Source organism: Notolepis coatsorum (assembly GCF_963971535.1).
Source record: "Notolepis coatsorum genome assembly, chromosome: 12".
Lineage (NCBI taxonomy): Eukaryota > Metazoa > Chordata > Actinopteri > Aulopiformes > Paralepididae > Notolepis > Notolepis coatsorum.
Window position 1 is genome coordinate 71,007,508 of NC_140176.1, and position 27,971 is coordinate 71,035,478.

At 48.3% G+C, this 27,971-nt stretch overlaps 1 protein-coding gene across 2 annotated transcripts; it reads left to right on the forward strand.

The window, feature by feature from the left end:
* Positions 1-10,133: 10,133 nt before the first annotated feature.
* Positions 10,134-27,272, forward strand: klhl15 (kelch-like family member 15). 2 transcript variants are annotated; one of them, XM_084325921.1, is made up of 9 exons: positions 10,134-10,323; positions 11,364-11,448; positions 13,100-13,238; positions 18,005-18,193; positions 18,538-18,762; positions 19,375-19,536; positions 24,080-24,289; positions 25,196-25,386; positions 26,063-27,272. In XM_084325921.1, the coding sequence occupies exons 1-9, from the start codon at positions 10,260-10,262 to the stop codon at positions 26,907-26,909; spliced, it is 2,112 nt and encodes a 703-aa protein (XP_084182047.1). In that variant the 5' UTR covers positions 10,134-10,259; the 3' UTR covers positions 26,910-27,272. The 2 variants fall into 2 exon arrangements, with proteins under 2 accessions (XP_084182047.1, XP_084182048.1); XM_084325922.1 differs by lacking the exons at positions 10,134-10,323; positions 11,364-11,448 and adding an exon at positions 12,197-12,296.
* Positions 27,273-27,971: the final 699 nt, after the last annotated feature.

The window sequence follows — 27,971 nt, forward strand, 5'->3', positions numbered from 1 at the left end:
GAGGGCGGCGTGTCCCTCCCACGCAGACCCTCGCCGCTGAGAGATCGCGCTGTGCAGGTGAAAAGATGCGACGGCTGCCTCCTCGAGTACCGGAGGGGACACGTGATGCAAGGCTTTGTCCACATTGCAGCCGGCCTGTGGGAGGCATGGCCTAACAGCGTTCGAGACAGGGGAGGGTAGAATTGGACAATACGAAATTGGGGAAGGGAGAAAAATAGAAAATGGGGAGAAAAAATAGATTAAAAAAAAAAATACTTTACATTTAATTATTTTTGAAAGCATCTTTGTAACTGAGGGGTACAATTCCCTGACTGTATTGTTAGATATGGTATTTAATACCACTACCTCTTGTACTTTAACTTCTGGCCATCCAGTACATGATATAAGTATGATGAACACTTTCCCACCTGATGAAACGAATCCACACAAATGTACAAATCGAATATTTAATATAGCAAAAGGTATATACAACGTTCACTTGTTTACACTTATGATTTGAAATATGCACTTGTATGGCAAATGAGTATTCGTAGGTAAATCAACATTGAATGTCCAATCTCTGGTTACGCAGGGAGTAAGTATACAACCTGGATATTTAGGAAACTATAGCGATGGTACTTAAATGATTATAGCTGGATACACTAAGGGGGGGGGGGGTCCCGCTGGTTGTAAGACAGTAGGAGGGGGGGGGTTAGAGAAGCCGCTGGCGGTATCCCATCTGGCCGACGGTTTCTTGGGAGAATTCAAAGTCTTGAACACGGTGCCCACAGAACCTCGGTCCGCAGACGAACACAGCTGGACCCTCTGGTGGACGGTAGCTGCCGGTCCACAACGGAGAGACGTGAGGCGACCTCACTGGTGTAGAGCGCCGTCTCACCTGGAGTCCTCTCCGGGGGGTAGTTCCAACACTCCGCAGTGTTGGCCTTTATCCATGGAATAATCAAAGCACCCAAAGCATAATCCAAGCCGTGGAAGGCTCGCCGTCGTCCGGGTAGAGTAATCCAATATACAGGTCCAGTCGCCCTGGCCCGGAGCTCCTCGGATGCAAGCACCACTAGGGGTCTGCCCAGCCTGGTTAAGCGTCCAGATAACGTCAGGAACGATGGGGGTACTGATAACTTTAGAACTCTAACCGAACGATGCACCATACACAAATAGACTATTATTAGCTTAATAGAATACGTCCAACTCGACGGTATAGTGCCAAACTATGACTATTCAACTATTAATCTACACGATATCTCAATGCCTATTCTGGGGCCAAGTAGGCCTTACTACACCACACGTGCGTCGTGGGTGAGGCTTCGCGTCTGTCACTCTGTTGGAGGGTAAAGAACTGGACTAAAAGAAAGTTCTACTTTACTTGCGCCATATATATATGCGCTATGAACAAATAGTACCATTCATATTTCGCCCGACATATTCCTGCGCGGAACCGGGGCTTGCCACGACATGTTGGGCGGCACGATTGAACTTGAACCTAGGGGTATGGCAACCTGGCGCCAGGTTCTCGTCCAATGGTAGAATGAAACTATTATGGGCTGTTTAGTAGACTAAAGGGATATTCAATGCATATTGTACAAGGAATATACAGGGGATATCAAACGATATACAAATACTATTTAAATATATATATATAAATAAATATATATATTCGGTTTAATCTGATCCTTCACAACAGCCGCCCCCTAATTAGTCCCACCTAATTAGCTAAGCAGAGACAGATTAACCGCACTGTCTACCACTCAAGGTCCGCTGTAAGGGTCAGTCAACTCACAAAGTCATGGGGTCATGGTCATCATCGATAGTATCTGGGAGTCGGGGCAGTTCTATGAGCCTCGCCACGGGACGTGTGTAAGTGCGCCCTTGGACGAGTACTTCAGCTGCTCGGACCTTGCCATCGGCACCGGTGATCACTTTGCTTACGCGGCCAGCCGGCCACATAGCTCTGGGTAGTGACTGGTCAATAATCATGACGACTGTTCCTTCTGTCAAATTGTCTCTCTCTTTTACCCACTTCTGGCGGGTCTGTAGAGACGGTAGGTAGTGGAGTAGGAAGCTGCTCCAAAACTTGTCAGCTAGTACTTGACTGTACCTCCACATTCTTCGGCCGTTCGCTTCTTCAGGCCTGTACATTGTCTGGGGTAGCGCGGGGTCCAGCCGCCCCATTAGGAGTGTGTGGGGGGTGACTGGGTCGACATCTGCTACATCACTGGAGGCGTATTTCTTTATGATCAGCTCTGTGACCTTGTGTCAGCTGTTCAAGACGATCGGGTACTTAATATCATCCGGTAGATCGGGGGCTCTCCGCAGGCGACCACCCACTCTGATGAGATTATGGGCGTCACTCTCTGGTGCCAGGTGAATCAGTCTGCTGTCTGATGGGACGGGGTTTCCTCCCTGTAGACAGTCTAGCTCATCGGGGAACGAGTCTCTCTGGGCTCGTTGTAGTAGAAGAAGTTCTGCTTCTTCGTAGTCAGCTGCTGACATGTCAGTGGTGGACTGAATCTCTGGGTGGTGCCGCAGGAATGTTCTTTGCTGCGCACTCGCTAGGGTAATGCAGTCATCTATGTTGGGGTCTGTGGAGGCGACTGTGCTCAGTCCACAGAACATAGGTTTCTTGTTCTCAGCCTCCTCGTTACTTGCTTCCCGTGGGGTGGGCGTAGGCCACTCTCCTTCCGGGAGCTTGAGGAATTCTGGTCCGTCACTGTAGATGTTGCGACGGGTTAGGTCATCCAGGGACATTCCCCGGGTGATGACGTCAGCTGGGTTGTGTTTGGTGTCCACATACCGCCAGCTCGCTGCTTCTGTTAGCTCTTGAATCTCAGTGACTCTGACTCCCACGAAGACTTTGTATCTGCATGAATCAGACTTGATCCATGTGAGTACTGTCGTGGAATCTGACCACAAGATTGTTCTGTGCACCGGAATGGTGAGTTCACGTTGGATTAACGTGGCTAGATGCGCTCCTGCTAGGGCTGCGCAGAGCTCTAGACGTGGGATAGATTGTTGCTTACGTGGGGCTATTCTTGAGCGGGCCAGGATGAAAGCAGTGTGTATCTTTCCTCCCTTCTCTTGGGCACGCAAGTAAGCCACCGATCCATAGGCTACTTCGGAGGCGTCGCTGAAGACGTGTAGATCAATCTCGCATGTCTCTGGCCTCACTGTGGATGGGAAGTAGCTGCGGCGTATATTGACGCCTGGGAGTGAGCAGAGTTCCGTCTCCCACTCTCTCCATGTTGAGGCAAGGTGTGCGGTATTGGGTCATCCCAGCCCTGGTCCTTGTCCCATAGTGCTCGTACAATCATCTTTGCCCTGGTGGTGTAAGGTAGAATACATCCCAACGGGTCATATTGTCTGGCGAGTGTTCTGTACACACTCCGTCTGGTGGTCGGTATCGCCGTCGACCGTCCCTGCTCTGGAGCCAAGGGTTTGTGTCTATAGTGGAGCGAGTCTGTTTTGAAGCGCCAGACTAGTCCTAGTGTCATTTCTTGGGCTTCTCCTGGGATGGTCGCCATCCAGGTCTCGCTGCTGGCAGCCTTGTCCGCGGGGGAGAGGCTGCGCAATACGTGCGGGTCACTGCTGGCCCACTGCCTGAGATCAAAGCCGCCTTTAATCAGGGAGGCGCGTAACTTGATTAGGAGAGCCTCGGCTTCTTCTTGAGTCGAAACGCTTTGTAAACAGTTGTCCACGTAGAAACTGTTCTTCACACTGTGTTGGACCTCTTCATCTGCTGCTGGGTCCTCTGCGACGTGTTTCTGTAGTGCAAATGTAGCACAGCACGGGCTGCATGTGGTTCCGAAGGGGAGTACTTCCCACTGGTAGATGGCTGGGTTCTCATCTCCGATCCTCTCCCTCCATAGGAACCGCAGCAGGGGCTTGTCCTCCTCTACTAGTCTCACCTGCAAGAACATCCCTTTGATATCCCCGCTGATAGCCACCTTGTCCTGGCGGAAGCGCAGTAGCACGCCTAGTAGGGAGGGGCCGAGTGTGGGGCCGGGCAAGAGCTCTTTATTCAGATTTTGGGATCCGATCTGGTAGCTGCAGTTAAACACAATGCGATCCTTGCCGTTGTGATGGACCTTGTGATGCGGCACGTACCATGATTCGGTCGTCTGATCGGCCTCTTTAATGTCAATCTTTGTTACGTGTCCCGCTGTGATTAGCTTCTCAATCTCAGCGCGGTACACACTCTCTTGAGCGGGGTCTTTGGCTAGGCGCCGCTCCGTGTTCAATAGATAGCGCTCCGTGGCGTATTTCTTTGCGTGAAAGGTGGGCATTCCCTCTCGCCTCAGGAGTGGAGTTGCGTATCTCATCACTCCGCCGACTGTGACTCTCTTTGTCCCCTGCTCGAGTAGGTTGATGGCGTAAATGTCTTCTTTAGAACGAATATCTTTCTTTTCGTTCTTAAAGGGCATTGTCTCTAGTGTCCATAGCCTCTCGACATGCTGCAGGAGAGTGGTGTCTTCTTCTGTCGTTCTGGAGTGGAGGCAGCTAGTGGCTGCTGTTCGGTTGAGAGATTTAGCGAGGGGGCCTTGTAGGGTCCACCCTAGGCGGGTCTCGACTGCTGCAGGACAGCCTCGGGGTCCTGTATGGACCCGGTCAATCGGGACTATGAGTTCTGCATGGTCGGAGCCTATCAGCAGGGTCGGGGTAGCGCCGTCTATGAGCGGGATAGGTAATTGGCGCAGGTGCACATATTTATCCATCAACTTGGTGACAGGGTAGGTGTACTGCGATAGTCCTATTTCTTGGCTGGTGAAAGCATTTGTAATCTTGTACCGTCGCTCTGGCTGCCCGTTTGCTGCGATAGTGAAGGAGACATTCTCGCCCTTTATCGTCTTTAAATCTCTTCTTATCGTCCGAATCATCTTTTCGTTCTTGCTCCCCCGCAGTCCCAGCTGGGCCGCAGCGGACGCGAGCAGAAGGGTCTTCTCTGACCCGTCATCAAGGACGGCGTAAGTGTCTATGACTTTATCTTGGTAGCTCAATGTCACACGGACTACCTTTAAGAGCACTTGGGCGCCGCTGCTGCTGGCGGGGTCAATGTACATGACACTTGCATTGGTGCCGCGCGATGGTGCAGGTGGAGGCTGTCTTCTGTTACTGTCGTGTAGTATATCTAGATGGGCTCCATCGCACCGACTGCACCTTTTCTTTAGGCGGCATTCGGCTGCCATGTGTGGCTGCGCACATCGATAACAGCGCCTGTTGGACTTTATCCATTGACTCACTTCTTCTGCATTCATCTTTGTGAATAGGTCACATTGTGACAGCCAGTGTTCTTTCTCACAGTAGGGACACGCTATCTTCCACTTCTCTTTTCTCGAGGGGGTGCTGTGACTCTTACTGCTCGGTACTGACTCTGATTGGTGCATGACAGTCACCGATCTTCTTCCATCATTTATTCTCCTGGGTCCCTCTCTGGAGCTTGGCGTGCTCCGCCCGAATGTATCCAGTCGTAAGCTGCTGACTTCTCTCGCCAGGAAGTCGGCTAGATCAAGGAGGGATGGCTCGGGGCCGTTGGGATCCCGGTAGTCTCTCTGCCGCCTAAAGCGCTCCTGTCTTGCGGGTGGCAGCTTCTCCAAAATCCTCTCGACGTTAGAGTTGGCGTATAGCTCATGCATGCCCTTCTCCCGTTGCGCTCCCAGCATCCCTACCAGGGACTGCACTTTGATTGACAGGTCGTCTAGTGAGCGATTGTCTGTGGCTGGGGGTAGGCGATCAATATGCCTTATCTCTTGGATTACGTAATCCCATATACGTCCATATCTCTGGTCCAGCGCCGCTAGGGCCGCTGTGTATGGTGTCGAAGAGGTGGCATAGGCTAGCGCTATATTGTGCGCTCGCGGTACTTTCAGGTGCTTCAGTAATATTGCATACTTGTGGCGTTCATCAGCGACATCCACCATCATTGTCTCTAAGCACATCCGGAGCTCCGTGTACTGTGCTCGACTCTCATAGGCGAAGTCTGGGAATGACGGCGTGGCAATGTATGACGCCGTGGATGGCTGATACATCGGCGAGCGTTGGGGGAGAGACCTCCTGGGCGAGTCCCCTCTTGCGCCTCGCTGTGGGCTGGTACTGACAGGGTACCATGGCCCGCTGGTCCAGGTGCTATTCCTCGGGGCTGGTCGTGCGTCGTGCTCACCCGTGAATAGAGTCGGGGGTCTGTAGCGCAGCGCCGCGGGGGTATAGCCTGGACTGTACTGGACCTCCTGGTCCGGTGGAGTACTGTGCTGTCGTCGGGCTTGGTTCTCCTCCTCTCCCTCTTCTTCCTCTATCAGATCTTCCAGATCCTGTAATCGTTTATTTAGCTTCTCCGCAGTGTATGCCGCTCCTTCCTTGTAGCTGGGTCTCGCTTGGACCGGTCTGGGAAGGGGGTCTGCGGGGGGTCTAGGCTCGGTCTGTTGGTCAAGTTCAGGGTCGCTTGCTCGTTGAGGAGACGCTGCCCTTGACTGTTGTCTCGACGAGTTCCTTGAACCCCTGGCGGAGGGAGAGGGTGTTGCCTTGCGGATCAGCTGCTCCATTAGCTGCGCTTGTAACTTGTCGCGCTCGACTTCGCGCTTGGTGAGATCTGCTTCTCTTTGGGCACCGGCAGCGGCGCGCTGGGCGTCGGCCCGGTCTCTTGCCATATTCTCTTCTGTCTGAAGGCGTCTCATCTCCAGGCGTGTGCGCTCTTCTTCGCTCCGTTGTTGTGCTTGGAGACGGTCGCGTTCACCCTGAAGTCGATCGCGTTCGGTAGAGGCTGTCAGGCTGACGAGGAACGCCTGTTGTAGCATCCTCTTCGCTTCGCTGGGGGAAGGCGGTTGTGGAGGTGAGCCGCTCCTGCGTGAGCCGCTCCTGGGGGTACTCGTTGGGGAGTCCTGGAGCTCCATTTCTTCGGCGCTCTCCTCCTCTTCTTCCGTGCAGAGTTCTCTCTCTGTAGGGTTGTCTTCCTCCCGGGGCTGGTCGGGGACTACTTCTTGGGTAGTGGCGGGGGGTAAAGGCATGTCCGCTCCCTCCTGGTCCCCACCTTGAGCTTGGTCAGTTACATTAGGACCTACTAGGGCCTCTGTGGTCGGGGAAACCTGGTCGTTAAGGTCAGACATAATTTTACTTTCTACTTTTACCGCGTTTACCGTTTGTCGAAGGCTAGGTAGTTGACTGACAGTGTAAGCCTCTAAGTACTGAGGTGTCTGTCGTCTGCGCCGCGGGCGTTCTAGGTTAGGAGGACCGTTTCGTGGAGTGTTCATCATAGGCCATTTCGATATTAATAACACTATATTAATATTACACTAGTTACCCTCCGGCTCGAAGGACCAATTGTAACTGAGGGGTACAATTCCCTGACTGTATTGTTAGATATGGTATTTAATACCACTACCTCTTGTACTTTAACTTCTGGCCATCCAGTACATGATATAAGTATGATGAACACTTTCCCACCTGATGAAACGAATCCACACAAATGTACAAATCGAATATTTAATATAGCAAAAGGTATATACAACGTTCACTTGTTTACACTTATGATTTGAAATATGCACTTGTATGGCAAATGAGTATTCGTAGGTAAATCAACATTGAATGTCCAATCTCTGGTTACGCAGGGAGTAAGTATACAACCTGGATATTTAGGAAACTATAGCGATGGTACTTAAATGATTATAGCTGGATACACTAAGGGGGGGGGGGTCCCGCTGGTTGTAAGACAGTAGGAGGGGGGGGTTAGAGAAGCCGCTGGCGGTATCCCATCTGACCGACGGTTTCTTGGGAGAATTCAAAGTCTTGAACACGGTGCCCACAGAACCTCGGTCCGCAGACGAACACAGCTGGACCCTCTGGTGGACGGTAGCTGCCGGTCCACAACGGAGAGACGTGAGGCGACCTCACTGGTGTAGAGCGCCGTCTCACCTGGAGTCCTCTCCGGGGGGTAGTTCCAACACTCCGCAGTGTTGGCCTTTATCCATGGAATAATCAAAGCACCCAAAGCATAATCCAAGCCGTGGAAGGCTCGCCGTCGTCCGGGTAGAGTAATCCAATATACAGGTCCAGTCGCCCTGGCCCGGAGCTCCTCGGATGCAAGCACCACTAGGGGTCTGCCCAGCCTGGTTAAGCGTCCAGATAACGTCAGGAACGATGGGGGTACTGATAACTTTAGAACTCTAACCGAACGATGCACCATACACAAATAGACTATTATTAGCTTAATAGAATACGTCCAACTCGACGGTATAGTGCCAAACTATGACTATTCAACTATTAATCTACACGATATCTCAATGCCTATTCTGGGGCCAAGTAGGCCTTACTACACCACACGTGCGTCGTGGGTGAGGCTTCGCGTCTGTCACTCTGTTGGAGGGTAAAGAACTGGACTAAAAGAAAGTTCTACTTTACTTGCGCCATATATATATGCGCTATGAACAAATAGTACCATTCGTATTTCGCCCGACATATTCCTGCGCGGAACCGGGGCTTGCCACGACATATTGGGCGGCACGATTGAACTTGAACCTAGGGGTATGGCAACCTGGCGCCAGGTTCTCGTCCAATGGTAGAATGAAACTATTATGGGCTGTTTAGTAGACTAAAGGGATATTCAATGCATATTGTACAAGGAATATACAGGGGATATCAAACGATATACAAATACTATTTAAATATATATATATAAATAAATATATATATTCGGTTTAATCTGATCCTTCACAACAATCTTCGTGGTTTAATGCAGACATATGTTGCAGGGACTATTATAATCATCATATTTGCGTGACTGACTGTATCCATCAAAGGGTTAAATCAAGCATTTTTAAGTGCTTCAGAGAAAATGTCAAAATATTGAGATATAGATAAGTGGCGCAGTGGGCAAGGCGCTCGCCACTAACGCAGGAGATGCTGGGTTCGAGCCCAGCTCTCTGCGTTGCTACCAGCTTGGCTGATCGTTCATACTAACACAATTTGCAGTGTTAGGGGTGGGAAAGCTGGTGGGTGGGTCCTGGTCGTTGTAAACAGCGACTCCTACAGTTCGGTCAGGGCGCCTGCTCAGCGAGGAAAGGATCTAAGGGGGGTAGTGTGATCCTTCCACACGTTACACCCTCTCAGTGAGAGTCCGCGCTGCCAGGTGAAAAGAAGTGGTTGATTGGCATAACGACTAACATTGGGATGGGAGAAAAACTGAGGAAAAAGGAGGGGGGAAAAAAAATATATATATATATTGAGATATATATCGTGTATGGTGATAGAGCCAGAAAATATCGTGATATCATTTAGAGGCCATATTGCCCAGCCCTACAGTACAGTACAACAGAAATACTTTCGTCTTGTTTACATCAGGGTCCCCCATTTTCAATTCATGATGATAAATATAACATAATATAAAGTACACGTGATAAATATCACATCATATAAAGTACACAATGATAAATATCACATCTTATAAAGTACACATGATAAATGTCACATCATATAATGTACGCAATGATAAATATCACATCATATAAAGTACACAATGATAAATATCACCTCATAAAGTATACAATGATAAATATCACATAATATAAAGTACACAATGATAAATATCACATCATATAAAGAAGTACACAATGATACATATTTATCATATTTATCATATTTGTTTGGGATAACACAGACAACAAATAAAATACATAAAAACTGTATGGTTTTGAGTTCTAGATCCTTTGGGATCGAACCAAAGTCATCATAAGAAATTAGATGAGGACTTTGAATTGGTACCGACCGTCTGGTGGTTGATGCTAAATCGGACGGCCCGGAAGAAATTGTTTACATTTATTTCGTTTTTTTTTTTTTTTTTTTTTTTTAGTTAGATGGGTGGTTAAGGTTAAAGTTACGGATAGGTTTATAAAAAAAACTTTTAAGGTTTACAAGCATGACGATTTGCGGCTTTGCAGCTTGGGCCAAAAACTAGCGATACCCCCCCCCCCCCCCAATACAACGCCGATGACCCTATCCGATCTAGCATCCACCGAGCCTGATGCTGTGCTGATGGGCAGGCAGGTGCACCGCACTGCACAACGCCCTTCTTCAGTTCCGCCCGAAAGGGAAATGACGCCAGTGCAGAAAATGGCGTCTGCAAAAGACTATGGACTGCTGTGGTTTGATGATACCCATCTAATTTAAAGCCAATTTCGGGGGCCGTAGTAGTAGTAGGTAGATTGCAATGGAAGACAAGACAATGCACCACTGTTGTTGTCCCGTTTTCCTGATTCCGGAATCTTAACTCGCCGCAACTCATGTCCGAAGGAGCCAGAGCTGGCTGGTCGAAGAGGGGTTGTTGCGGGGATTCGCAGCGACGAGGTGAGAGAGCGAATTTATTATTAGCAGCTAACGTTGTTAGCGAACCAGCCTCGGCTCCTCGGACCCGGAGCGCAGTCAGTCGGGGAGGTTGTTGTGATGATGAATCGGGACCGTTACATTACAGCCGGTTATCTTAACGTGAGCTGCAGCCGAAGCTGTGTCCAACTCGGGATGTTCGTTTATTGCGTTACTTTGCTGGCTCGCAAAAACCCCATTGTTGCCGTTCGTTGTCTATTTGCGTTGCACTGTTTTGAGGATGTTTGTCGTGATTTTGTGGCCTGGCTGTGTGAGTAAGGGAAACCCGGGTGCTCAGTCAGCTGGTAGGTGGTGAGGTACTTACTAAAACACACACTCAGGTTTGACAGCTGAACTTTTCATGAAAACGCTGTTGTTATGTGGCGGGTCAACGAGCGGCGAGTGGACACGACTCTGTAAGAACCTCAGCAGCGCAGAGACCATCATCGTGAACTGTTAGAAGTCCCTCTAGCTTGTGTGCTGCTAACCCTCACCTGTTGTTCTTCCCGTTCCCTCCCTGCCTGTCTGACCTGTCCCTGCCTGTCTGACCCGTCCCTGCCTGTCCTGACGTGACCTATCCCCTGCCTGTCCTGACCTGTCCCCTGCCTGTCCTGACCTGTCCCCTGCCTGTCCTGACGTAACCTGACCTGTCCCTGCCTGTCCTGACCTGTCCCCTGCCTGTCCTGACGTAACCTGACCTGTCCCTGCCTGTCTGACCTGTCCCTGCCTGTCCTGACCTGTCCCTGTCTGACCTGACCCTGCCTGTCTGACCTGTCCCTGCCTGTCCCCTGCCTGTCCTGTCCCTGTCTGACCTGTCCCTGTCTGACCTGACCTGTCCCTGCCTGTCTGACCTGTCCCCTGCCTGTCCTGACCTGTCTGACCTGTCCCTGTCTGACCTGACCCTGCCTGTCCTGACCTGTCCCTGCCTGTCCTGACCTGTCCCCTGCCTGTCCTGACCTGTCCCCTGCCTGTCTGACCTGTCCCTGCCTGACCTGACCTGACCCGGTCTGTCCCTGTCGTCCCAGATCAGGGGAAGCACAAGCAGAGGAAATGTGAGCGGCCCCCTAGCGCGCTGCTTGTGAAGCCTGTGATTGTACAGGGCTCCAAAAGGTAGGACTTATTCTTTGATTATTATTAAGATTGTTACAAATCGTAGGCTATTAAGCTATTTTCCTACAAACTTGCCCTGACTTCACCGCCCCCACTTCACAATGCAATGCCAGCCCTGTAACTTGTCAGCTGCCCCCCCCCCCCATCATTACTTCATGTGGCACATGATAAGGTTGGCAAATGTCTATTTAACTCTAGTTTAGAAAGTAAACTGCATTTGATTTGAAATTATGGCAATCTGCTGTCATTAATAAAAAATAGACTGAACTCTTTCTAAAACATTTTTGTGAAAACATTTAGAAAATGCAATGAAAACCAAATTTCTGACCTGAAATTGAATTGACTTCACCCAGTATTCTCAAGACCCCTGTTATTATCCCATCATGTTCTGTAATTGATTTAGACGAGAAGACAATTGCTCTGGCCCTTTTTGGTCTTCTACGTAATGCTTGGGTTGGCTGGGTTATGGACCATAATGAGTGTTCTTCATCCAAACTCTTCCCCCACTACTCTTAAAACACTTTCTGTCTTCCTCACCTTCTTTATGTCTACTATCAACATATGAAAGTTGAATGGATTGCCTGCTCACTGCTCAGTCACTGATGTTCTGTAAATCAATTTCACTTTGCATAAATGGTCAGAATGATTCTTAATCTTCTCTACTGCTTTTCTTGCTTGTTTGCTCTCGCAGATGCCCATGCCTTTAATGTGGGGGTTGTGTTGGCTTTGTCATCTAGGTGATTGACCCCTCAGAAAAAGGGACATTGTTAGAATCTCCTGGACACAAGGGGCACTGTCCTCTGATTGGCTCGGACAACCCCCTCTGACATGCCCGTGGCCAATCAGAGGTGAGTGTGCATTGTGTGCGCGTGAGTTTGAATGTGTATTTCTTTTCAGTAGTGTTGTGTGTGTGTGCAGGCATGTGTGTGGGTGTGATCTCAGTGTGTGGTGGGAGAGCTTGGCCGAGGTGGTGTGTGGGATCTTCTTTTCCTTCTCCTTCTCCCAAGAGTATGCATGTGTCGGTGCCAGCAATGACTGGAGTGGGTTATTTTCTAGTGTGTGTGAGCCTTTGATGATGCATGTATGTTTCACCCCGGGAGAGTTTGGACGCGGGCCACAGCAGCATAACTGCTGATCTGTAAATGTCGAATGTCCTTCCAGGCTCGTATTTCCAGCGCGAACATAAGCACAATATTTTCCTGTGAGAGAACCGCAGTGTTGTGGCTCAGATCGTCTTCATGGCTCCTCTTAGATCGTCTTCATGGTTCCTCGTTTCATGTTTTGTTCTTTTGACACATCTTGCACAAAAAAATAAAAGTACAGAGGAAAAACAACCTGGACGTCGACGCATAAAAATAAAATAAAGTCCACCACAACCTCCCCGAGATCCCCAAATCAAACCTTTATCACCTGAGAAGATACTACTACAATGCTGCCTGTTATTATTCGGCACTGGCAATGTCGGTACTTTACTTCGCTGTAATATGCAAATTGGAATGACGGTAACAAGAAGCTTGAAGGACAAACCTTTATATCGTGTGCTGTTGTTGAGAGGATATGTTGTAACGACCTTGGTTTAAATAGTTTTGCCTTCCCCCCCTATCTCATTCCCTTCTCCTCCACGCTGTTCCTGTTCATCCTCCCTCTCCAGGTGTGTTATGTCCGGGGGGGATGTGGAGGTGTACCTGTCCCAGGTGCATGATGGGAGCGTGTCTTCGGGCTTCCGGGCACTGTACGAGGAGCGTCTGCTGATGGACGTCACCCTGCTGATAGAAGAGCACCACTTCCAGGTACGCACACACACACACACACACACACGCACACAATCTTAGTCAGACAGTACAATAGAGGCCTTTTCACAGAGTGTTTAGAATGCCGTTTGTCCTCCCATGTTGGAAGAGAGGATGGTTGCTATGTGCATAACCAACGGTTGCTAGGAGTTGATATTAGGGATGGGCACGAGTAATGTTTTCCCAGATGGAGTACTCTTGTGAATTACTCGAGTGGTGCTCGAGTAATTGTTAAGGGGAATGTATTTTTAGAATGCATCTTAGAGCGTGGCAGCAGCAATAACGAGTTACACACACACACACACACACACACACACATAGCTACCGATTTTATTATGTCTTGCACAGCATTATACCCGATGCTTAATGCTTATTGTCAGTTACCATTTGTAATAATTACATGACCTCCACTCTCTGTCTGCAGCAGTCTCTCCGCTCATGGAGCGGCATGTCCGTATCAATAGTCTATGGAGGCAGGGTGGCTAGGTGGTGCAGTGGGCAAGGCGCTCACCACCAATGCAGGAGACGCTGGGTTCGAGCCCAGCTCTCCGCATTGCTATCAGCTTGGCTGGTCGTTCATACTAATACAATTGGCAGTGTTAGGGGGTGGGAAGCTGATGGGTGGGGATCGGACGTTGTGGACAGCGACTCCTACAGGTCGGTTGGTGCGCCTGCACAGCAGAATCAGGAAGCGACGGGGGTGGCGTGCCCTCCAAACGCAGACCCCCGACGCTGAGAGATTGCGCTGTGCAGGTGAAAAAGATGCGACTGCTGCTTCCTCGAGTACCGGAGGGGACACGTGATGCAAGGCTTCGTCCACATTGCAGCCGGCTTGTGGGAGGCATGGCCTAACAGCGTTCGAGACAGGGGAGGGTAGAATTGGAAGATACGAAATTGGGATGGGAGAAAAATAGAAAATGGGAGAAAAAGTTGATAAAAAAAATAGTCTATGTAGGCAACATGTTGTTGACACAATTTGGACATGCACAAACATGAACCGCTGTTTTTAATCTTTTAAAACGCTAAGCTAGCTGTGCAACAAACCTTTCACAGTATCATTATTATCAAAGAGGCTGGATCTAGGATTTTAGCTTCCCATGCTCGACAGCTTCCAGTGTTGTCTTCCTGCAACAACTCACACCTTGCAGCATTTCAGAGCCAGATTTCCGTTTCAGAGGCAAAAAAGCACTTTCTGGTGGTAACCAAATCATTTTTTTAGCACCCTCAAAAACCATGCGAGTTCAGTTGAAACAGCCGGTAAGTTAGTTGAATAATCAATTACTCGCACCCATCCCTTGTTGATATATATCCACAAAGATTTTATGAAATGTGTCTTATTACTGGACAGTGGAACAATACTATCATGCTTTTCCAACGTCTTGCCTCCTCTACCACTGCACAGAAATTTGGCATTTTCTTTTGAAAGTGGTTTTCCGACTCCCGGAGTCAGCATTGCCTTGGCCCCTCCGGAACATTGCTCGTCTTTGCCCCTCCCTATCACTCTCCGCTGCTGAAACACTGGTTCATGCATTCATATCATCAAGACTAGATTACTGCAACAGCATCCTCTACGGCTCACCAAACACTATTCTCAATAAACTCCAATATGTCCAAAACTCTGCTGCCCGCATGCTCACCTCCACCCGTCGCTCTGATCACATCACCCCTGTCCTCCACGACCTCCACTGGCTTCCAATCAAATACAGGATACATTTTAAAATACTACTCATCACATTTAAAGCCCTCAACAACCTTGCCCCTCCCTACCTGTCCGACCTCCTCCACCGTCACACGCCCACCCGTCGCCTTAGGTCTGCAGATGCCAACCTCCTAACACCTCCCACGACCAAGCTCCGGTCCTGGGGCGACAGGGCCTTTGCTGCTGCTGCCCCCTCCCTCTGGAATGCCCTCCCCAGCCATATCCGTGATGCAAACACCCTGACATCTTTTAAATCAGCCCTCAAAACTCACCTTTTCAATCTTGCTTTTGACCTCTAATTCTGTCGGTTTTATTTTATTTTGTCATGTATTATTTTTGTTCTGTTTTGTTCTGTTTTTTTTATTTTTTTTGCCATAGTTTGTCTCTCCTGCCCATGTGAAGCGTCTTTGAGCACCTGGAAAAGCGCTATATAAAATAGATGTATTATTATTATTATTATTATACTAACTCGTTTGGCTGGGTTAGGGGGAGGAAAGCCGTGGGTGGGAAACTGGCGTTGTGGACAGCGACGCCTACAGGTCAGGTCTGGGCGCTTGCTCAGCGGAGGCAGGACTTGAGGAAGGCAGCGTGATCTCCCACGCGTTACACTTCACCAATGAGAGCCCTCGCTGCCAGGTGAGAAGAGAGCCACTGGCTGTCGCCGCACGTGTCTGAGGAAGCGTGCGGATACTTCAGGGTTCCCTTGTACCGACCAGTAGGAGAACATGCGCACAACAACCAGGTAGGGGAGGGGGGGAATTGGCACAACGACTAAATTGGGACGGGGAGAAAACAGAGAGAAATCGGAGAAAGAGAAGAAAAAAAAAGTGATTTCCAATGGTTACAGTCAGCCATGTTGGAAGAAAGAGAACTACAGTACACAAACATTCCATGCAAAGCCTCTTTTGGGGGTAGTGGTGTGAGACTACTGAACTAATCAGTGTTTCTCATACATAGACTTCCCACAGTGATACAATGACACAGTAGACCTTTTCACACAGAAATCATGCAATAATCCAGGGCGGCTGGGTGGCGCAGCGGACATTGCGCTCGTCACCAACGCAAGAGACACCGGGTTCGACTCCGGCTGTCGGCGTTGCTTCCGGCTTGGGCCGGCCGTCATACTAACTCAATTGGCAGAGTTAGCGGGTGGAAGTCGATGGGTGGTAATCTGGACGTTGTGGACAGCGACTCCTACAGGTCGTTTGGGGGACGCCTGCACAGCAGAGACAGGAAAATGGCGGGGGTAGTGTGAGCCTCCCACATGTTACACCTCGCCAAATGAGAGTCCGCGCTGGCAGGTGAAAAGATGTGACAGGCTGCCTCCACATGTATCGGAGGGGACATGTGATGCAAGGCTTCTATCCTCCCTACAACCGGCCAGTGGGGGGCATATGCAAGCAACGTTCAAGACAGGGGAGGGGAGGGCGGCTAGGTGGTGTAGTGGGCAAGGCACTCGCCACCAGTGTGGAGACGCTAGGATTCGCGTGTTCGAATCCAGCTCTCCACATTGTTTTCAGTTTAGCTGGTCGTCCGCAGTAATACACATTGGCCGTATTACGGGGAGGGAAAACTGAAGGGTGGGGATCGAACGTTGTGAACAAGCGACTCCTACAAGTCGGTTGGTGCGCCTGCGCAGTAGAATCAGGAAGTGTCGGGGGCAGCGTGAGCCTCCCACACGTTACTCCTCGACACTGAGAGATCGAGCTGCGCAGGTGAAAAGATGCGACTGCTGTTACCTCAAGTACCGGAGGGGACTTGTGCTATGTATGACTTAGTCCACATTGCAGCCGGCTTGTGGGAGGCAAGAAACAGCGTTCGTGACAGGGGAGGGTTGAATTGGATGATACGAAATTGGGATGGGAGAAAATATAGAAAAATGGGAGAAAAAGTGGATAAAAAAAAAAAAGACAGGGGAGGGGAGAATTGGCACGGCTAAATTGGGATGGAAGAAAAAAAATTGAAAAAGAGGAGTTAAAGTGGATTAAAAAAAAAAGAAATCACGCAATAATCCAGCAATGGAGAACCTTCATTCTGCCGGTTTTGGGTTGTTTCTTAAAAAATTTATTTATAATATTTCCGGGGATCCAAATGAAGATACAAGGCAGTCATACAAGTAGTTATTGACAGTGAACATGATGGTGGTGTACGTTTAAAAAAAGGCCACCATGGGGGCGGCTACGTGGCGTAGTGGGCAAGGCGCTCGCCACGAAATGCTGGAGACGCTGGGCTCGTCAGTTCGAGCCCAGCGCTCCACATTTGCTTTCAGTTTAGCTGGTCGTTCATACTAATACACATTGGCCGTATTAGGGGGTGGGAAACTGATGGGTGGGGATCGGGCCTTGTGGACAGCGACTCCTACAGGTCGGTTGGTGCGCCTGCGCAGTAGAATCAGGAAGTGTCGGGGGCAGCGTGAGCCTCCCACGCGTTACTCCTCGCCACTGAGAGATCGAGCTGCGCAGGTGAAAAGATGCGACTGCTGTTACCTCAAGTACCGGAGGGGACTTGTGCTATGTATGACTTAGTCCACATTGCAGCCGGCTTGTGGGAGGCAAGAAACAGCGTCCGTGACAGGGGAGGGTTGAATTGGATGATACGAAATTGGGATGGGAGAAAAATATAGAAATGGGAGAAAAAGTGGATAAAAAAATAAATAAAAAAAAGCCACCATGGGATGTGCATTTTCTTCGGCACAGAATGGCCAAAAAGGCATATTTTTTGCCAAATCCTACCCACATTTGGTGGGTAGTGGTGGTAATGTCAAGCCCTCCAGTGCTTGCAAAATTATAGGTTCAGAGACTCGAGACGGGAGTGTAATCTTCAAGTGCATGACGCTCCGTTTTGGTAAAATGATCAGAAAGAGCGTTTAACGAATGAAAGACGTGTCCAAAACAGTTTTTGGATGTTTTGTGAGATTATGTGCAAAATAAATCTGCATCGCTTTTTGGTGAAGTATCCATTTAAGTAGAATTGTGAGTGGATGACTTTTACTTCTGCAAGAGAGTATTCTATCTGGTTATTTCTACTTGTACTTAAGTAAAGGAGGTTGCTCTTTTCCCACCCCTAGGCCCACAAGGCCCTCTTGGCCACCCAGAGTGACTACTTCCGGGTGATGTTCACCGCAGACATGAGGGAGAGGGACCAGGATAAGATCCACATGAAGGGCCTGACGGCTGCAGGTTTCGGCCACGTCCTCCGATTTATGTACTACGGCTCGCTGGAGCTCAGCATGCCCACTGTGCAAGAGATACTGCAGGTAACACACGCGCACGCACGCACACACACACACACACACACACCCACAAGAATGGATCGCTATCATGGGAGGGAGGCCTGCCCTCTAGTCAGTAATTAATTCCCTCATATGAAGAACCATATCAGTTTGTTGTTTAGTTTTTCTTTTTTTTAGATGAGTGCTATTTTCATTATTGAAAGATGCTTTTTCCTTGTGAAATGGGGAATAATGAAGTCCACCGATTTATCAATCGAGTGAAATAGTCTGAAAATGGAAATGAATGATCACTCTTTTGGTGTAAACATTTAGTTTATGCCCCCATACCCCCCTCCAGTAACTCCTCCCGGGGTGTCCGTCTCTTCCAGGCAGCCATGTACGTGCAGCTGACTGAGGCGGTGGAGTTCTGCTGCTCCTTCCTGCTGGCTAAGATCTGTCTGGAGAACTGTGCCGAGGTCATGCGCCTCCTGGAGGACTTCAGCGTGGGCGTGGAGGGCGTCCAGGAGCAGCTCGACAACTTCCTCCTAGACAACTTCGTCCCGCTGATGAGCCGACCCGACTTCCTGTCTTACCTCAGCCTGGAGAGACTGCAGGTGAGACCGTCTAGTCAAACAACCCCCCCCCCCCCCCCCCCCTAGACCTGTTTAGGTTTTGGTGGGGGGATGGCGCGCTGGATAGTGTCTAAACAGACCTTTTACAGTGTCTAAACAGATGTTTTAAATCCTTGTTATATTGCTTGGCAATAAACGTAATGTTTTTTCTTTTTAATATTTCCACTTTGATATGATATTATATAAAGCCCATATTATATTATATAAAGCCCATATCATCCTAGCTTGCAGATTGCCTGGGAAATGGGAATAGCTACAGCTCCATCTGCCATTTTGATGCTTGCAGTGTGGTGGCAAACGCAGCTTCGTAGTTTAGCTACCGTTATCAAACAATCAAACGGTGACAGTTGTCACCAAAAGTTGTTAATTTCCTCAATGCACTATTGTTGCGTATTAACAGACTTTCTCTCTCTCACTCTTCCTTATTTCATCAAATGACTCATGCGCTTTTGTAGTGTCTTTTAACAGACCCCTCACTCTCTCACGCTCTCCCTTTCCCTCTGTCTCTCTCTCACTATGAATCTCTCGTTCTCTCTTTCTATTGCTATGTCTCTCTCGTGCTCCCTCTGTGCCTCCCTGTCTGTCTCTGACTAGGCGTACCTGGAGAGTGACGCTCTGAGCCGCTTCCCAGAGATCGAGCTGTACGAGGCCGTCCAGTCTTGGCTACGGCACGACCGCCGCCGCTGGAGACACACTGACACCATCGTCCAGTCGCTCCGTTTCTGCCTCATGACCCCTGCCAACATCTTTGAGAAGGTGAGGGATGCACCCGTGTGCACACACACACACACACACACACACACACACACACACACACACACACAGGGCTCTACAGTGTGACCATTTCACTTGCATTTGCCCCTAAAATGGAAAAATCATATAGGAGCACAGTGTACGAGTAATTGCCTGATGCGTATTTTCTACGAGTTGAGTGGATGCGTGACCGGAGCAGTGTGTGTGTTTGAGAGAGCAAACTTTGTGTAGTGGCCGTGTCAACAGTCTCACGCGCAATTGTCATTTCATAATGGACACAGAGCAGCACAGACCTTCAATTTTAGAAACTATGACATCTAGCTATTCAGCCCTGTGACAACTCCTCTCTAGAAGCCATGACATCTAGCTATTCAGCCCTGCATTCGACAGCCCTGTGACAACTCCTCTCGCGAGTCACTCTGTTTCTATGTGCAGTGAAAACTCTGCGAGCAGCGGGTCCAATGCGTCTAACATGCTTTGAAATCCTCGCCATTCCTGTATGCCCACGTCGTGGTAAAAACCTTAACTATGTTAACTGCTAACGCTCACAGGCACAGCTGATAAATCACTTTAGTTTTGTGGAGATCTCTCTCTCTCATTAGGCTAACAATCCTGATTCCTGAACCTATATCATCTTTTTTAATATAATCTTATCTCCTGTGCTGGCACAAGCACTAACATAGTGTAGAGATTACACATAACAAATGGTCATTAGCTATAGTATATAGCTCAGCAGCTGTAACAGAATAATTTTATTATTTTTGATTATTTACATTTCAACAGCGTCAAATATTTAAAGAATTGTATAAAGAATTTTCCATGTTCTGTAATCTAATAAAATATTCCATTCCTTTTCCTGATATTTTAGGTTTTTGCCGTGGTATCACTTTAGAATCGGTATTGTGATACTTAGGCTGGTATCAGTATCTAAGTCCGAATTTTGGTATCGTGACAACACTACAATATACAAAAGCAGATGGACAACCGAATGAACCGATATCCTTTGCGTCTAGCAGGCATGGGCCAATGTGTGATTTTGGTGGTATGTGCTATTGCACAGATGTGTCACTTAGTATGCACACACACGCACAGTATAAATATGCATGTAATAAATTGTTTGTTAATAAACTCTGTTACTTGAAACATTTTCACTGTGCTCCTAAATTTCTTTGTGCTCCTAAATTTGTTCATTTAGGAGGGAAAAAAGTTAGCGTAGAGCCCTGGCACAAACACGTACACACTGGTAATTACACTTAACACTGTTAATCTGCTATTGTCTCATAATCCCAACGGCCAGGGAAGGTGGGACACGGATACATACACAAGCAACACAACTAGTACCCTATTTTCCAAGGTGTGATCAAAAGAGGTTTTTACTTTTTAAATACCAAAACTGATTTATTTTTCAGACATAAGATGTTGATAACGGATATTGTGTGGATATATGAGCACAGAGGACGAAGAAACTTGGACTCTGACTGATCCAATACTTGAGAGGCTGACATCTGATATTTATGGCTGACGTTTCTAGGCCCTGCAAAAAACAAATGTACCCGTATCACTACAGAATATGTCGATTTATTTGTAGCATTTTTACAGCTTTTTCCAGGTCAGACATGAGCGACAAGAGAGCAGAGAGAGGAAGGTCGGGAGACGATATGGGGGGGAAAGACATGCAGCAAATGTACGTTGGGTTCGGGAGACGAACCCGGGTCGACCGCGTAGGTCTGCAGTGCAGTAACGTGGTGCGCCACCCTGGCGCCCTGTCCTTTTACATTAATTTACTACTGATGATGAAACGAGGGGTATCCCATTTCCTAGGTAAAGTCAACCCCGCCCTACCCCTTGTAGTTTAATTTTGAAGGGCCACTACACAACCGAGGGCACTCTAAAAACATGGGGTAGGGGGAAGGGAATTGGGATTGGGCCTTAACTCATTGGGCGCCAAAAACGTAATATCTCGTGTTTCGCCGCCAAAAACTCGTTTTTAGATCCCTTGATCTTTTTCCTTTGATCCCCGTTCTAAACACTCAGCCGGATCTCCCTAGGTCTCTCTGGCTCATCTGCCTACGTTGGAATTGCAATGACGATCGAATCTCACCAGGTGGCAGTATCGCCTACCTTTTGAACTGGGGATATCACTTGTCCCCAGTACTGAGTTTACCTCCGGCTCTTTCCGCATAGGAGTGGATCACAACATAGCAATCGGTGGAAGATTTGGTGCCTTAAGCTATTCTTTCCCGTATGGTAGACATGCCCAATATACACAAGTAATTGCGATCGCCATGGGATTGACTGGGATTTATTAATTTTGGAGTACTTTCTGACTGAGGTAAGGTCTATCTTAGGTAACCTGCTGGTATTTTTTTTAGGTAAAACATGCTTCTGTACCAATCGGTGTCATGTTTTACCGGACGTAAAACATGCTTGACAAACACGATCGCAGTTTCTAGTTAAAACGAACCCCCCCTTGATGATTTTGTGAAGACACATATGTACATGGTATATACCTTTTGATTTGGGCATATTGCATATAACGCGCCATATCTCGCGATCTATGAAAAAATACTGGATTATTTTGGAAAGGGGCGATGTTTAGCGTGTAATAGCGCACAAACTACAGTATGTAGAAATGAACTGATTAGTCGGTGATCGACTATGAACAATGCCTGTCAAATGAGCCATACTATTGTCTCCATAGCTATAATACAGAACACACGATGGGTCTGCAAACATCGCTAAAATGGTCAATAACGCTGGCACCATTGAGTACAGATGGGGAAAGAGGGTGGCGTTAATGAAATGATGAAATCAGGTTTGACATCTTTAGACAAATCAAACTCATCTTCAGGTCAGCTGTGCCAATAACCTGATATATGCTCTGTGTAAAGATGGTTTAGGACCCGGATTGAAAGATATTCTTGATGGGGCATCAGAATTGATGAGTTTGAATATGTCCTCCAGTAATTTCAACGGAAGACACGAGTCCTTGTGATGTGTATTACAGCTCAATTAAATTATGTACAGCAGATGGAAAATGGGGGAATGCTATTTTTCATCTACATGTCACTGACGAGGATTCACTGACATCACTGGTGGTGGCCATATTCAAACTCTCAATAACTGTCAAACTAGATGAATGTGTGCAAAACTGTTTTAAGAGTGAGATTATTATGCCAAAAAAATCGGTATTGTCTTTTGGTGAAGTAGCCCTTTTTAAGATGGAAGAACTAGACTTCAAATGAAGAAAGATATTCAGGAAAAGAAAGCTCCGGCAAACACTGTTTTGCAATATAACCACAGAGCTGGTTTCTGTCACTTCACGCCAATGCAGTGCACAGAATGATTATGAGGCATCATGCTGTCCCTCAGGGCATAGCCAAGAAGAGAGAAGTTGAAAAAACGTAGCACGAAATCCGGTTCATGTTTAACTTTTTTTTTTTTATCCACTTTTTCTCCCATTTTCTATATTTTCTCCCATCCCAATTTCGTATCATCCAATTCAACCCTCCCCTGTCACGAACGCTGTTTCTTGCCTCCCACAAGCCGGATGCAATGTGGACTAAGTCATACATAGCACAAGTCCCCTCCGGTACTTGAGGTAACGGCAGTCGCATCTTTTCACCTGCGCAGCTCGATCTCTCAGTGGCGAGGAGTAACGCGTGGGAGGCTCACGCTGCCCCCGACACTTCCTGATTCTACTGCGCAGGCGCACCAACCGACCTGTAGGAGTCGCTGTCCACAACGCCCGATCCCCACCCATCAGTTTCCCACCCCCTAATACGGCCAATGTGTATTAGTATGAAAGACCAGCTAAACTGAAAGCAATGTGGAGCGCTGGGCTCGAACAGGCGAGCCCAGCGTCTCTGCATTTGTGGCGAGCGCCTTGCCCACTATGCCACGTAGCCGCCCTCGGTTCATGTTTAACTTAACAACTCTGCGTAAACTTTCCATACTAGAATTATATAGAAGCTACTGCGCGGGAGTTCGGCTGATGCTGGGTATGGTAGTTATCTTGCTCAAACTCTGGTATTTCTATTTTTTTATTTGATTTAAACTCAGTGGTGTGTATATTATGTCTTTCGTATTGCAGATATGTTAAACGTTTGTCCACAAAATGCAAGATATAAGCCCAATGGAGAAAATGTATAGCGTATTCTGGTCTTCTGCAGAGCTCTATAAAGTGACAAAAATATTGCTACTGTAAATTAATTGAAGCCTTGTAGTTTTTTAACATGGAAGATGAATCTATTATGTTGTATGCTGACTATGCACTTTTTTCCTCTTGGCACCAAGGATCATACCTTGGTTAACGTGCTGCTGCTACCCGACTAGATCTAGTTACAGGCAAGCGGTTCTTGACAAAAACAGTAAAAAAAACAATAATTGTCAACTAAAGAAAAGTCTTGAATCGACCAAGACCCTTGCAACTAACTCCTCAACCAGTGGACTATGAAGCGTAACAGCCCTGGACATGAGTCAACGGTGGTGTGGGTTGTAGTTTAGTATTTACCTTACTAAATACTCTTCCTCCCCCTCCTCCCAGGTGAAGACGTCTGAGTTCTACCGGTATTCCAGACAGCTGAGGCAGGAGGTGGACCAGGCGCTCGGCTACTTCCAAGACGTTAACCAGCAGCCCCTGGTGGAGACACGCTCCAACCGCATCCGCTCCGTCCGGCCGCAGACCGCTGTCTTCAGGGGCATGATCGGACACAGCATGGTCAACAGCAAGATCCTGCTGCTGCACCGCCCTAAGGTCCTCCCTGCACGCACGCCTGTGTTTCACGGATAGCAATATATAACAATAGAAGTTTAACAGTTTAAGTCAGTTGAGATATATATAATCCATCGTCTCTATTTGAGATGTAATCCACTTTCTCTGAGACTTTCCAACATATTTTTTTTTGGTCCACTTTTTCTCCATTTTCTATTTTTTCTCCCATCCCAATTTCGTATATCCAATTCTTCCCTCCCCTGTCTTGAACGTTGCTAGACTATGCCTCCCACCGGTCGGTTGTAGTGAGGACAGAAGCCTTGCATCACATGTCTCCTCCGGTACACAAGGAGGCAGCCTGTCTCATCTTTTCACCGCAGCAGCTTGAGCTCTCAATGGCGAGGAGTAACGCGTGGGAAGCTCACGCTGCCCCCGCTATTTCCTGCTTCCGGTGTCACCAAACCGACATGTAGGAGTCGCTTAGTTGAATTAGATCAGGCTTTATATAGCCAATATTGATCAATACCGTTCAATAAGAATATGCTGGGATCTTCTCCAAGTCTGGTCCCTAGTTCTTGGTATATGATTTTAGTATTAGGGAAATTCTCCAGATACAGTGGTTTATCTCGGTATCTGACCAATATCCGATACCAGTATCTGTATTCTTGCATCCCAAGTCTGTGCAGTAGCAGTACCTAGTGTGTCACAGTAATTATCTTTGATGGGCTACATCGAAGATTATCTAAAGATTAATAAAATGTTGTGCATTGTTTTATGCATGGACATGCACCTCAACCATCACTGATTTCTGTGACTGACAACATTATCAAACACTCCTGCGGCAGCCATTCCTACGTCTACGAATGTAGGTCTGAATGTTGGAACTGTCCATTTGTATCTATTCGGGTTTGGTGGATGAGGCTATAATGTGTGTCTTGTCTCCCGTAGGTGTGGTGGGAGCTGGAGGGACCTCAGGTGCCCTTGCGGCCAGACTGCCTGGCCATCGTCAACAATTTTGCCTTCCTGCTGGGCGGTGAGGAGCTGGGGCCGGACGGGGAGTTCCATGCCTCCTCCAAGGTCTACCGCTACGACCCACGCCAGAACTCCTGGCTCCGCATGGCTGATATGTCCGTGCCCAGGTTAGAAGAACCAGCACTTCTGGGTTACAATAGTTATATACACGGGTTGATTTTGGATGTAAATATGGTATTTCCTCTCGGCACACAAACAAACTTGGTATATTTGGGGAGACTACAAGGAAGCCTGGTGGTTCGCAAGAGACGGAGCCATTACTGGGAAGTTTGTGGGTTTGATCCCCGCGTGATGATAGCCAATGTGTACGGCCCTTGCCGAAGTGTTCTCGAGCAAGACACAGAACCCGTTCCTGCATCAGGGGGAATTTACCATATTCACACAATGGCCATTTTGCTCTTAGGTCATGCTCAGGTTGGGTTCCTTTCCACCCTGTTCCCATATTGGGTGGTCAATGGTCTCAGCAATGCAAAAAAGAAAGACCCTGTGGGTATTAAAAAAGACTGAAGACCTACTAAGGAATCTACCTTGCCTATATTACTACCTACTATTCTAATATGTAAGTCTGTAGCACTCAAGTTTAACAATGTTTGACGAACAATGTTACTTACCTTTTAGCTGCCACAGCTGTACCCTTCTTGCTGACCTGTTATACAGAACTTGTAAGTCGCTTTGGATAAAAGCGACAGCTAAATGTAAATGGTATCTTGTTTTCAAGGTGATTTTGTAAACTCAAGAAGGAAAAGGATTAATCTTTATACCTTCATATTGTTTTGTTTCCAGGTCGGAGTTTGCCGTGGGGGTCATCGGCAAGTTCATTTACGCCGTGGCGGGCCGCACGCGTGACGAGACGTTCTACTCTACGGAGCGCTACGACATCACGGAGGACCGCTGGGAGTTTGTGGACCCATACCCGGTGAACAAATACGGCCACGAGGGGACGGTCCTCAACGGAAAACTGTACATCACTGGTGGCATCACCTCCTCCTCCACTTCCAAACAAGTGTGTGTGTTCGACCCCGGGCGGGAGGGAGGAGGAGGAGGAGGAGGAGGAGCAGCAGCAGGCGGCGGTGGTGGTGGAGGAGGAGGAGGAGGTGGAGGTGGAGGAGGTGGAGGTGGAGGAAGCTCGAGTGGAGGAAGCTCGAGTGGAGGAACGGACACACACAAGACGCGCGCCGGCCGCAGCCCCCTCCTGCCCAGCACACACACCAACTGCTGGGAGAACAAGTCCAAGATGAACTACGCCCGCTGCTTCCACAAGATGATCTCCCACAACGGGAAGCTGTACGTGTTCGGCGGGGTGTGCGTCATCCTGCGGGCCTCCTTCGAGTCCCAGGGTTGCCCGTCCACGGAGGTGTACGACCCCGAGACGGACGAGTGGACCATCCTGGCCTCCATGCCCATAGGGCGCAGTGGCCACGGCGTGGCCGTGCTGGACCGACAGATCATGGTCCTGGGAGGCCTGTGTTACAACGGCCACTATAGTGACTCCATCCTCACCTTTGACCCCGAGGACAACAAGTGGAAAGAGGACGAGTATCCCAGAATGCCTTGCAAACTAGACGGTCTGCAGGTGTGCAGTCTGCACTTCCCAGAGTACGTGCTGGAGCATGTCAGACGCTGCAGCTGAGGTCTGCTACCGAACCGCGCCTCCCTTTTTAAGTCTGGCAACGCCCACCTTTGAGGACTGAGCCCCTCCCACTTGGGAGGAAAAGGTGTTTACAGGTGTGATATTAATACTATTAATGACGTGCAAGCTTTTAAACTAGAGACCAGTGCTTATTTAGGACGAGGCAAAGATGGCCCCCCACCATAGCTTCCTGTCCTCAATGGAATGGTCACCTTGAACATTTTCACACTTTGCTTTCTCAGAAAATAAAGGGAAACATATTTGGGGGGGGTTGATTCTGTTGGTTTATTTTTGGACTCGGGTCAGTTTCCTATTCCGCTACTCATCCACTGTATCTAGGCTATCTGGTCAGTCTTAGTCTCAGGAGGCATAATGCTCCTGTTTTAAAGGAGAGTTCCTGATTAGTCTCTCTTCCCCCCCCCCCCTGTAATCTGACATCATACTGATCGATTTCAAAACACAATCTCAACAACTGGTTTGCCAATGAGCCAGTTGTGTTTCTCTTGGCACTCAGTATTGTTTGCAATTCAATCCCCAACAGGGCAACCATGCAGCAGCCAAACCGGTCTCTTGATAAACTCTGAAATGACTCCGAAAGTACATATGTTGAGTTTTGGGTCTTTTCTTGTTTGCACCGTTGTCCCCCACTAGATTGAGTCGCAGCCAGGAGAGCTGCAGCCAAATGGAGGTGTGACTCGCTCATAAGCAGTAATGCCAGATTTACATGAAATAGGGTCTGGGTGGAAAAGAAACCGGAATTCTCCTTTTTAACTCTCCTATATTGACGATACAGTGCTGCTCATGTTCATGTGAAATCATGGTGTCTCTCCGTGTCCCCTCCTCCCTGTCTCAGTTTGAAGATTGTGTGTGTGTGTGTGTGTGTGCATGCGAGAATGTGTGTGAATACACACACTTAGGCAGCTGAATGAATGAAAGAAGGAAAAGAAAAACACTACTGGGTATGTGAAGGCTCATTGATATGATGATGTCATGACTGCACTGCAGTAACACTGGTCTGCCTGCTGACATTGAGATAACCCTGCGGCAGCTGCCCCCAGGGGG